Here is an 11,525-nt window from a genome sequence, read left to right as displayed (position 1 = left end):
CAGTCAGTTCCTCTTACCCTCACAGAGTGGTGGCATGCTCACCTCTTGCCTCTGTGCCATAACTAGGATACTGGTCGTTTACACGCTTACAGGTCCACAGTAAGTAGATAGTCAAGCAAAGCTATTTGTGATGTGCTCGTTTGTGTGGTTTGGGTGGCTGAAGCTGGGGCTTTTGTTTTAGGATGTACCAAAATGCTGGGGTTTAATCCCAGCCGGCAACCAAGCACCACACAGCTGCTTGTTCACTGCCCACCACCCAGAGGGGTGGGGAGGAGAATCAGAAAGGAATGTTCAAAGTCGAGGGTCGAAATAAGAACCATTTAATAATTTAATCAGAAATGTAAGTAAAATTGACTAGATACCACCAAGATTGAATTCTTTTGCAAATGTAGTTGCCTTATCCCAAATTAACTTTTGAATTTCAGTGGGGAAGGTGCCCTCTGCACCTTCACTTGTAATTGCTGCTACCACAGATTGACCCACAGTTGAGCTTGGATATAAATAAGAGTTAGAGAAACAGGATTTTATTTCTCCCAGGGGGTTTCCCCAGCTCACGGACCACCCCCCCACCCCCACCTCCAAGCTGTGACCCACCACTATACTGTGGAATGCGGTTGCCATGGCAAGTGTTTGATGACCTCGTGACTGCATCACAACAGAACACATTAGCTCACACCCCGTGTGACATTTGCCAGGTGCCTTCAACAAACCAACTGTCTTGGGATGTTCCCAGTCTTAGACGTTACAGTACCGAGTGTGCCAGGCAAGTGCCTGAGGCAAAGACGACTGTGAACATTAGGGACTGCTACTACCGGAAAGGGAAAAAAACCCCACAGGATAACGGTAATAACAGCTCCTAGTCTGTTATTCAACCTCTCAATCCAAACTCTACAACAGATAGCAACTATAAAGAGACAGGGGGCTGCCTCCCTGCGCACACAACCTTTAGGAAAGGCAGAAACCAAGAAGGCCTGGACGTCTCCTTTGCTGTTCTCACTTGTTCTCCACTTCACCCCCAGCGTTTGGCCTCAGCCCATCGGCGGAAGAGCCAGCCTGTGACCTGAACAAAGACGCTCCCCACGAGAGCCAGCAAGTTCACACAACAAAGACCGATTCTGAGTCAACGTGTGAACCTCACTTGAGCCACGACATGTGGAAGAACAACCGGCGTGACTCGCAGCTTAGCTGCTCAGGCGAAAACTACTACCATCACTCCAGGAACATCCCCCATCCTCGGATGGTCCGCCACATACCAGGTAAGACTTGCTGAGAGACCACACAGAGAGCCAGGACAACTGCCCTGGCACGCACAGAGAGAAATGTGAGCGTAACCACCATTTTGTTCCAAAAGTACCCACTGCTGCCGTTTCCCATTTCTAAGAGGAGCATTTCCGCAGAGAAAGCTGCTACCTTCATTTCAATCGACTAAGCAGCCTTACCTGTCCTCAGCAAGCAATAACCTCAGCTTAGCCGCACTAAACTCTTTACAAGGTGCAACTACAACTCTTGCACCAAGACAACAAGTAACTGTTTCAGCTGTCACTACTTTCGGCTTAGTATCTGAACAGAATCAAGGTGCTGAAAATCCTCCACCAGCTACTTCACAGCACTGCTGCTTTGCCATGTGAAACCCAGTTGGACTGGTATTCCACCAGAAAAACAGCGGCTCGTTAAGAAAATCCGTTGAGCCTGGCTAAGAAAGGAGGGTTCCAGTTCTTCATTAAATGCCGCGGCTCTCATTGAAAACCACAAGCCTGTTCTGAAGACACACGGACAAGTGACACTTTTCTCCTGATTGGCACCGCTCAGGGAGTGGGCTTCACCCCACCTGCCCACTCTCCGGGTCGTACCTGGAGCATCATTACTGCTGAGGTAGCGGCTGGTCACACCGTCCTCCCTAACAGACTGCTTACGGCCCTCTGCCACCTACCCAAGTATGACAGGTTTACCCAGGGTTTACACACCGTTCCATCAGCCCTGTATCAGGGCCTACAAACTTCAGGTCCGATACCTCCCTTTTCCATCCTTCCAGCACAGACTCTCCTTGGAGATCACCTGCCAAGTTGACTGTGCGTGTTTACTGTAGGAAAAACCTGTATCTTCTGGTTTCTTGCACAGGATTAAACAACACTCTGGTCTGTGCTGTAAGCAGCAGCCTGCCAAAAGGACACTCAGAAGGACGTGCCGATGTTCCCAAAAGGCTTGGGAAGAACTCTGCTGTGCCTGAAAAGGTAAGGGGGGTGGGGGGATGGGGTGGGTAGGAGGGGGGAAGACATGGCTCTTTGCTGCGGCACACTCTCCCTCACTTCTCAACAATGTAACCTGAATTGACGGTCTCCGATTGCTAAGGAGGACCGCGCAGAACCAAAAAGAGGGATGTGAGCATCCCACATGTAGAACATAGAGCTTGGAAGGGAGACGGTGTCAAGCAGTACGACAGCTAAACCATAACTGTATTGTGTTCAGATCTGTAACGCCACTGTGCTTTGGTAGCGCCGGGGAGAAAACATCACACTATACAACAAGCAAGCCCAGGAGAAGCCTCCTCCCCTCACACACAAAGCTTCTTTAGATTACTTACTGCCAGCAGTTTTACTTGGGCTGACACCGTTCTCTAGAAGCAGCACACTGAGGTTCAGACCCAGCTTTGCAGCTGTGCTCATAAATTCCAGTACAAGATTCCTGCTGCCGTAACTCTTTAGCCTCAAGCTGCAGGCTTAATGGTTTCCTCACCTGACTTCCACCAGCAGTTACCCGGCAGCACTCTCATTCTCCTCCAGCGTTACGCATTTGCCGTAGATATGTACTGCGATTCTCGGCGACTGTGTAGTAGCAGCTGTAACAATTAACCTAATGCAGCTAACCTACAGGTGTTCCTGTCCAAGCGAGCGACAGTTTCAGATGTGTTTCTGCTGCACACCCTTGCTGGGGACTAGTGTTAGCCCTACGTTTCGCACTGCCTTTAAGCGCTGCAGAAATGGAGTCAAGCCACTCCTTTACACGTTGCTTTCTCTTTTGGAAAAGCTTCTGCAGAAACGGTTCCAAGCCTCTGCACAGCCTGCACACAGACTGGGACTCCAGGACACGCCTCTCCCCCAGCGTTCCTCCCCATCCGTCAGCTCGCGCTACAGTGCTCGCGTCCAGGGGAGTTCTGACCTCTGTGACGTGGATCGGGAAATTAAGGTAAAACATGAGTGCTACACTAGATGGCTTCTTTGTTCAGTTTCAACGCCAACTAACTCTTGGCAAATGCTTTTCATAAGGCAACAAAATACACACCCAAAAGAGCTACTCCTTTTAAAAGTGAAAAAAACACCTTCATATTTTTATAGCACTCTCTTGAAAAAAACTGGGATCGGCTGTGGGGAAAGGAAAGCGTGTCAAGGCAAAATGCCAGAAGTACTGGCAGAATCGGATGCCGTAATAATACTCATCCTTTCACCTTCCACTGAAGTCAACAGGCTGATCTGAACGAGGGAACCCTACGGTATCCAAACCTCACAGATCACATAACTTTGGCAACTAACACTACTGCCCTTCACCCAACTCCATCCACGTTTCCTTTCTCCTTCTAGTTAGGTCATCATCTTGTAGCACCAGCAGTAGTACCTCTCCATAGGCATCCTAGGCATCAGGAGCCAGCAGCTACCTGAACCCTTTCTTAGAGCTTCTGCTATCAGATGCCTTCTCTTGACAATATTCAACAGCATCTCGGACTCTACGTTACCCAAACATTACCCGTAACGACAAAGAGACACACACGACACACGTGCCCCTCTTTTTGCCCTCCAAGCATAAAAAATATCTGCCCGTGCTTCTTCCATTTTCTCCTTTTCTCCAGCTCTTACGGACACTAGTCCCACTCCTGGTGAGGACACAAAGACAGAGAGCATGCCCCATGCCTCTGCAAAAGGCCTTAAGACACAACGAGAAACTCTAAATCTGATTTATTGTTGACCTCAGAGACACAGTTTTTATCTTCCTCTTGTGCCCAAGATGGCTTGCAAAACCAACAAAACCAACAACAAGTTACATGAGTAGCAGTCACCCGCAGGTGCAATGTCCTGAAATTGTTGTGCCTCAAGGCCACAAGCTCGTGGACTGCTATGCTATGGCATGCTGCAATGATAATCAACGTTTGGGGTGTCATTTTATCTACAATATAAAAATGACAGTGCCGGCTGGTAGCACCATTCTGGTGCACCATACTGGGTAAAACCCAAACATCCTTGGCTGTCATTTAATTTTACCAATCTCAATATTAGGCATGTCGTAAGTTGCTATTTGGGTAGAATAACACCCCTAAAATCCCCAAAACATTTTGTACCAGGAATTATTGTATATAATACAAAGAGGTTGCTAAATAACTAGTGAGATTCTAGACTTCTCTTTCACAAGACAGTTTCAATTCCCAAAGAAAATCCATAAAAGTTTTTAGTGAAGAAGAGAACCCTCTCACATGAACTTCATTTTTGAAAACTTCAGTTAGCTATCCCAGGGGGGCGAGCTTGCTGTGCACCCTCCTCGCTGCCCTAAGGATCTTTAGCTCCACCACTGCATGGCCCTTGACCTGTGCAGATGACCACAGAACAATGTCCAGTTGCTGGCTTGTGTGTACCTCAAGTCTCTCACCTTTGGCCAGTGCAATGTCCCCCCCTGAAAGAGGTGCCCTCCCACCCAAACGGCCACCCTGCAAAGCCACCTGTTTGCCTGCCCCGGTCGCAGTGCTCCCCAGGGCTGAACGTTGTGGGAGCGAGGAGCAGCTTCCAGGACCCCTGGCCCTGCCCACACCTCTTCAGCTGCTCTCATGGGAGCTGCTGGCTCCTGGCAGGTCTCTGCCCTCCCAGGGGGTTTCCCTGGCTCACGGACCACTCCCCCCGTACGCTAAGATCCATCACTCCACTGGGGATGCGCTTGCACCCGAGCCAGGTGCCTCAGAGAGTATTTGTTGAACTAGAGCCTGGAACATAACAGAAGAGATCAGATTAGCTCATCCCCCACGTGACATTTGCCAGGTGCCTTCAACAAACCAACCGTCTTGGGATGTTCCCAGTCTTAGACGTTACAGTACCGAGTGTGCCAGGCAAGTGCCTGAGGCAAAGACGACTGTGAACATTAGGGACTGCTACTACCGGAAAGGGAAAAAAAACCCCACAGGATAACGGTAATAACAGCTCCTAGTCTGTTATTCAACCTCTCAATCCAAACTCTACAACAGATAGCAACTATAAAGAGACAGGGGGCTGCCTCCCTGCGCACACAACCTTTAGGAAAGGCAGAAACCAAGAAGGCCTGGACGTCTCCTTTGCTGTTCTCACTTGTTCTCCACTTCACCCCCAGCGTTTGGCCTCAGCCCATCGGCAGAAGAGCCAGCCTGCCCTGAACAAAGACGCTCCCCACGAGGGCCAGCAAGTTCACACAACAAAGACCGATTCTGAGTCAACGTGTGAACCTCACTTGAGCCACGACATGTGGAAGAACAACCGGTGTGACTCGCAGCTTAGCTGCTCAGGCGAAAACTACTACCATCACTCCAGGAACATCCCCCATCCGCGGATGGTCCGCCACATACCAGGTAAGACTTGCTGAGAGACCACACAGAGAGCCAGGACAACTGCCCTGGCACGCACAGAGAGAAATGTGAGCGTAACCACCATTTTGTTCCAAAAGTACCCACTGCTGCCGTTTCCCATTTCTAAGAGGAGCATTTCCGCAGAGAAAGCTGCTACCTTCATTTCAATCGACTAAGCAGCCTTACCTGTCCTCAGCAAGCAATAACCTCAGCTTAGCCGCACTAAACTCTTTACAAGGTGCAACTACAACTCTTGCACCAAGACAACAAGTAACTGTTTCAGCTGTCACTACTTTCGGCTTAGTATCTGAACAGAATCAAGGTGCTGAAAATCCTCCACCAGCTACTTCACAGCACTGCTGCTTTGCCGTGTGAAACCCAGTTGGACTGGTATTCCACCAGAAAAACAGCGGCTCGTTAAGAAAATCCGTTGAGCCTGGCTAAGAAAGGAGGGTTCCAGTTCTTCATTAAATGCCGCGGCTCTCATTGAAAACCACAAGCCTGTTCTGAAGACACACGGACAAGTGACACTTTTCTCCTGATTGGCACCGCTCAGGGAGTGGGCTTCACCCCACCTGCCCACTCTCCGGGTCGTACCTGGAGCATCATTACTGCTGAGGTAGCGGCTGGTCACACCGTCCTCCCTAACAGACTGCTTACGGCCCTCTGCCACCTACCCAAGTATGACAGGTTTACCCAGGGTTTACACACCGTTCCATCAGCCCTGTATCAGGGCCTACAAACTTCAGGTCCGATACCTCCCTTTTCCATCCTTCCAGCACAGACTCTCCTTGGAGATCACCTGCCAAGTTGACTGTGCGTGTTTACTGTAGGAAAAACCTGTATCTTCTGGTTTCTTGCACAGGATTAAACAACACTCTGGTCTGTGCTGTAAGCAGCAGCCTGCCAAAAGGACACTCAGAAGGACGCGCCGATGTTCCCAAAAGGCTTGGGAAGAACTCTGCTGTGCCTGAAAAGGTAAGGGGGGTGGGGGGATGGGGTGGGTAGCGGGGGGGAAGACATGGCTCTTTGCTGCGGCACACTCTCCCTCACTTCTCAACAATGTAACCTGAATTGACGGTCTCCGATTGCTAAGGAGGACCGCGCAGAACCAAAAAGAGGGATGTGAGCATCCCACATGTAGAACATAGAGCTTGGAAGGGAGACGGTGTCAAGCAGTACGACAGCTAAACCATAACTGTATTGTGTTCAGATCTGTAACGCCACTGTGCTTTGGTAGCGCCGGGGAGAAAACATCACACTATACAACAAGCAAGCCCAGGAGAAGCCTCCTCCCCTCACACACAAAGCTTCTTTAGATTACTTACTGCCAGCAGTTTTACTTGGGCTGACACCGTTCTCTAGAAGCAGCACACTGAGGTTCAGACCCAGCTTTGCAGCTGTGCTCATAAATTCCAGTACAAGATTCCTGCTGCCGTAACTCTTTAGCCTCAAGCTGCAGGCTTAATGGTTTCCTCACCTGACTTCCACCAGCAGTTACCCGGCAGCACTCTCATTCTCCTCCAGCGTTACGCATTTGCCGTAGATATGTACTGCGATTCTCGGCGACTGTGTAGTAGCAGCTGTAACAATTAACCTAATGCAGCTAACCTACAGGTGTTCCTGTCCAAGCGAGCGACAGTTTCAGATGTGTTTCTGCTGCACACCCTTGCTGGGGACTAGTGTTAGCCCTACGTTTCGCACTGCTTTAAGCGCTGCAGAAATGGAGTCAAGCCACTCCTTTACACGTTGCTTTCTCTTTTGGAAAAGCTTCTGCAGAAACGATTCCAAGCCTCTGCACAGCCTGCACACAGACTGGAACTCCAGGACACGCCTCTCCCCCAGTGTTCCTCCCCATCCGTCAGCTCGCGCTACAGTGCTCGCGTCCAGGGGAGTTCTGACCTCAGCGACACAGATCAGGAAAAAAAGGTAAAGACACGAGGGCTACAGTACATGGATTCCTACCACGGTATGCGTTCTTAGTTCTCTTGAGGATGGTGTGGGACTTCATTGGCCACTTTTCCCACCGCCACCACCCCCGTGGGGAGACTACTGGCTTTTGTATTTAGCATTTACTCCTCAGTTGCTCTCCCCTACCTGGAAGTTGCTATGGGCAATCACTGGTGGAACGACACAGCTGAAACTTGTTCTCTAAAAGGCAGCCTGTAAATCTGGCATGACACATGCAAGGGGCTTTCTTCGTAGTAAACACTCTTAGCGTTTCCTTGCGGTGTCTCTGAAGTGCCGCTTACACGGCGCTCATGCAATATCACCTTTTGCAGGCTGGCGTCCTTAGCTCACACTGTGGCAAACCTGATGGGACACCTTGGGCTAGGCAATTTGCACAGCCGTAAAGCTGCACACTCACACAGCTAGAGCTAAACGGAAACACATGCAAAAACTGTCACGAATCAGCTTCTCTTCTTTCATGGTCACTATTCTGTACGTCTTCTAGGTGCTGGAAAAAATCAGCCAACTTTTGGAGACAGACTCCCTTACCAAGATCCAAGAATGGTTTGGAAGGGCAAGTAAACAAGGTAACAAAGATACGCACCTGCATCCCTTTCTGAGAAGCACGCGCTCTTGTACGTTCCCATCAAACCCTGAAATTCTAATTGACCTGAGCTGAGCGGCGTTGCCGAGGTGGAAGGTATCAGGTCCAGCAAAGTGCGCTGGGCCCAGCTGTGGCTGCGCTGAGCAGTCAGGTGACAGCAGACAGAAAGCAGTCACTTACACCTCAGCGCTCTCCGGTTTGGTGCGGGGCGGAAACACGCGCTCTCCCACTGGGGCTCTGGGCGGCTGGGGGCGGGCAGAAAGCAAACAAAATGTCTCTCTCGTGTCTTTAAGCCCTTTGAAAACGTGGTAACGGAACTCCTGAATTCACCCCCAAACATCCAGATCAGCAGCAAGTGGGAATTTGAACAAAATTTCTGCTACCTTCACGTTTCAGAGAAAGACTTTGTGTTCAGTCTGGTGGATTGAGAACTGACTGAGAAAGACGTGCTGAAATCTGAGGAAGGTGCAGCAGAGAACATCAACAGCCCGACTGCTGAAGCCTCTCCCCCCACATCGGAGAAGCCTAGACGGGGAACTGACTCCGGCCACGTAAAACCTGCAGGGAGGTTGCCACAATGATGGATAAGCTAAACCCCACAACCAGAAATTTTTGGGTTCTCCTGCTATGGAAAAGGTAACTTTGTGATTGAAGTTGATCACGGGCAGCCTTCGGCAAAAATGCTCCTAAGTACAAGCCACGCCAGGCGATTTGATACAAGTTTGATACAAGTACCAAGTCTTAGCAGCACTGGAAACCCCTTGGAGAGCAACCTCCTTTTACATTGCGGTGCACAGTTTATACCTACAAAGACCACAGGGGACTGGACCATCTCCCTTATGAGGACAGGCTGACAGAGATGCACCTGTGTAGCCTGGGGAAGAGTGAGAGGGCATCTCCTCAGTGCATATAAATATCTTAAGGGCAAGTGTCAAGAGGATGGGGCCAGGCTCTTTTCAGTGGTGCCCAGCGTCAGGACAAGGGGCGACGGGCGCCAACTGAAACACAGGAAATTCCATCCGAGTGTGAGGGAAAACGTCTTCACTTGGAGGGTGTCGGAGCCCTGGCACAGGCTGCCCAGAGAGGCTGTGCAGTCTCCTTCCCTGGAGATACTCAAACCCCACCTGGACGCGACCCTGTGCAACCCGCTCTAGGCAAACCGGCTTTAGCAGGGGGTTGCACGACATGGCCTGCACAGGTCCCTTCCAACCCCAGCCGTTCTGTGAGCCTGTGACATTCTGAGATCTGCTCCTGTAAGTTACACGCAAGCTGCAACCCCCTCTGCCAGCAAACTATGGCATTCGCCCTCACCTAACATCTCGCCCTCGCTCTCTGCAGGCTACGTCAGGCTTTCTCAGACCGTTCCAGCTACCAAAGCCCACTCTTGCACCCTCTACCCAGTCAGGGCAAGCCAAAAATAGTGGCGCTGCCAAGGAACGCCACTGTCACCTCTTTGTGCCCCTTCTGAAGCACACAGAGGCAACACAAGCCAGTCCCAGCGTACGTGATCATTTTAACAAAGCCACTCATGCCAGCTCTGACGCTGCCAGCATTTACTATTGCTTGGAACTCAGCTGGAGGAGAGGGTGAAGAGTAATCTTACCTAAGAACTAGAAGGAGGAAGAGGAAACCTCCAAAGCAAGCACCTCTGCTTTTCCACAGTGGTGCCCAGTGAGGCTTCTTTGCCAAAGAGCAGATGTGCTTCTATACTCTCAGCTGCGTACCGAACAAAGCCAAACGAGTCTAACATCATCCTAAGCCTAGCCTGGTAATATACAGCCTGCTTTTCCAAAATGTTTTCCAGAAAGGGAGAAAGAACATCTTTTGTTTGCAACGCTGAGAAAGAGAGGTCCAGCACAAGCAGACACGCTCTTCCCAGGGAAGAGCTACAGCTGAGAAAGTGTGGTGGAAACAAGAGGCCGTCCTGCCCTCACGCTCTACCAGAAATCTCACCTGTACCACGGCTGCCCCCAAACCACGGATATCCCTTTTCCAGCCGAGGCCTCCCCTATTCACAGCCGCTGCAGCATCTCCCAGCCACCTTCACATACAGAAATATGTGATCTGAGCACTTAGATTATAAAGACAGGCGTTCAGACTTCCTAATAAAACAATTTGATGTTCATTGTATTTTGTCCTCAAGTCATTCAACCCAACCATGCTGCATAGGTACATGAGACGTGAGCTAAATGAAAAAAGGGACAGAGGCAACGCCTTTTGGCATCAGGGTCATCTGTTTGCGTGACTCAGCCAGGCCTGCACAAAGAGCTCTTGTGTGTAGGCTTGGCTCTGCAGTCACAGACATACTGGGGTAGGAAGAGGGGCACGCACACACTGTCTGCAGAGATGCACACCAAGCCCTAGGCACTGGGGAAGAAAAGAAAAAACCAAGAAAAAGAAAGACCCTGGACTTGCCACATGTGGCCTGCACAATGACTGCAGTCGTCTGCCTCACAGCAAGCTGGAATTTGCTTTCACAGCTCTCACGACTGGCAGAGAAGCAGCACACACTGTAGCATCCAATGCGGTGGGGTGAGACACGGACAAGACAGGATGAGACCAAAACCAGCCTTCCAATGCACCGTGCAAACCTCGAGCCGTTGAAATACAGCCAACAAGGACAGAAACGCGTTTGGCCCTTTTTCAGGCCCTGTGAGTGGACTGTGAAAGCGGAAGAATTGGGGTTTACCCGTCTAAAAGATACCTCTGCCAATTAAATCTCACAAAAACAAGGCAAGGTGACAAGTCAACCCTACTCCCATCTGTTTTCCAGACTCAGATGATTCGGTGCAGACAAGCTCACTCAAGGCATCTGGCCGTTTGCGGGGAAGGAGAGAAACCCTGGCCGCACAGCGTTAAAGAAAGAGGAGCTTAGCTCAGCGCAGAGCTCAGTGTTCTCTTTCCAAGGGCCCCTGCCTTCAAATCATGCCTACTATAGTCACAACTACCACCTCCATTCCCATCTCCCGCTGCAGGAGAGGAGTATGCCAAGACCGAGTGGCCAACCTCAGCTCGGCTTTCTCGTGCTGCTCGCTCACTGCTGCACGTGCCCAGCTGTGCTAGAGCCCCCAGCAGAGCAGGCTGGTAAGGGTGAAGGAACGTGTGGCCACACATTCAGGAAACAGAGTTTTTATGAATGGCTGGCCAAAGGCCAGTCACACAGAGTGGGCATTACTCAGGTCTGCCTGCCAACTCAGACCACAGAGGCAGAAACTCATTCGCACAAAGCCATGTAAATGGGGAACATTTTCCGAGAGAGGTAATTTCTATACAGCTGCACGAGAGTAGGAGTCTGCCGTCTGCAGTAAATGGGGACGGAGCTTCTAGCAGGAGACGAGCTGGCAGTGCTTTGCAACTTCCCTGGTGTCTTAGGTGTAAACACTGCAAAGTCATCTGGAA

The 11,525-nt window shown here is 50.5% G+C and overlaps 1 protein-coding gene and 1 long non-coding RNA gene across 2 annotated transcripts; both read left to right on the top strand.

Moving 5' to 3' along the window:
• The first annotated feature begins 1,093 nt into the window (after window positions 1-1,093).
• On the top strand, window positions 1,094-3,488 carry LOC130158763 (uncharacterized). The gene is made up of 3 exons (XM_056359751.1): window positions 1,094-1,256; window positions 2,119-2,231; window positions 3,025-3,488. Exons 1-3 carry the CDS (start codon window positions 1,151-1,153, stop codon window positions 3,469-3,471), a joined length of 666 nt encoding a protein of 221 aa, XP_056215726.1. The 5' UTR covers window positions 1,094-1,150; the 3' UTR covers window positions 3,472-3,488.
• A 103-nt stretch (window positions 3,489-3,591) lies between these two features.
• On the top strand, window positions 3,592-8,672 carry LOC130158937 (uncharacterized). The gene is made up of 3 exons (XR_008825546.1): window positions 3,592-6,550; window positions 7,343-8,109; window positions 8,523-8,672. It is a non-coding gene; the product is annotated as an uncharacterized LOC130158937 (long non-coding RNA).
• The last annotated feature ends 2,853 nt before the right edge of the window (window positions 8,673-11,525 follow it).

This window comes from Falco biarmicus, chromosome 14 (genome assembly GCF_023638135.1).
Source record: "Falco biarmicus isolate bFalBia1 chromosome 14, bFalBia1.pri, whole genome shotgun sequence".
NCBI classification, from domain to species: Eukaryota; Metazoa; Chordata; class Aves; order Falconiformes; family Falconidae; genus Falco; species Falco biarmicus.
Note: the sequence above shows the minus strand (reverse complement) of the source record. Positions and strands in the feature narration are given on the sequence as shown.

What these genes read in the sequence shown, in the direction of transcription:
- LOC130158763 (XM_056359751.1), top strand. Translation starts at nt 1,151, where the DNA reads ATGTGGAAGAACAACCGGCGTGACTCGCAGCTTAGCTGCTCAGGCGAA. An exon ending in GATGGTCCGCCACATACCAG is followed by an intron (nt 1,257 to 2,118) that starts GTAAGACTTGCT and finishes TTTCTTGCACAG; the next exon opens with GATTAAACAACACTCTGGTC. An exon ending in ACTCTGCTGTGCCTGAAAAG is followed by an intron (nt 2,232 to 3,024) that starts GTAAGGGGGGTG and finishes CTTTTGGAAAAG; the next exon opens with CTTCTGCAGAAACGGTTCCA.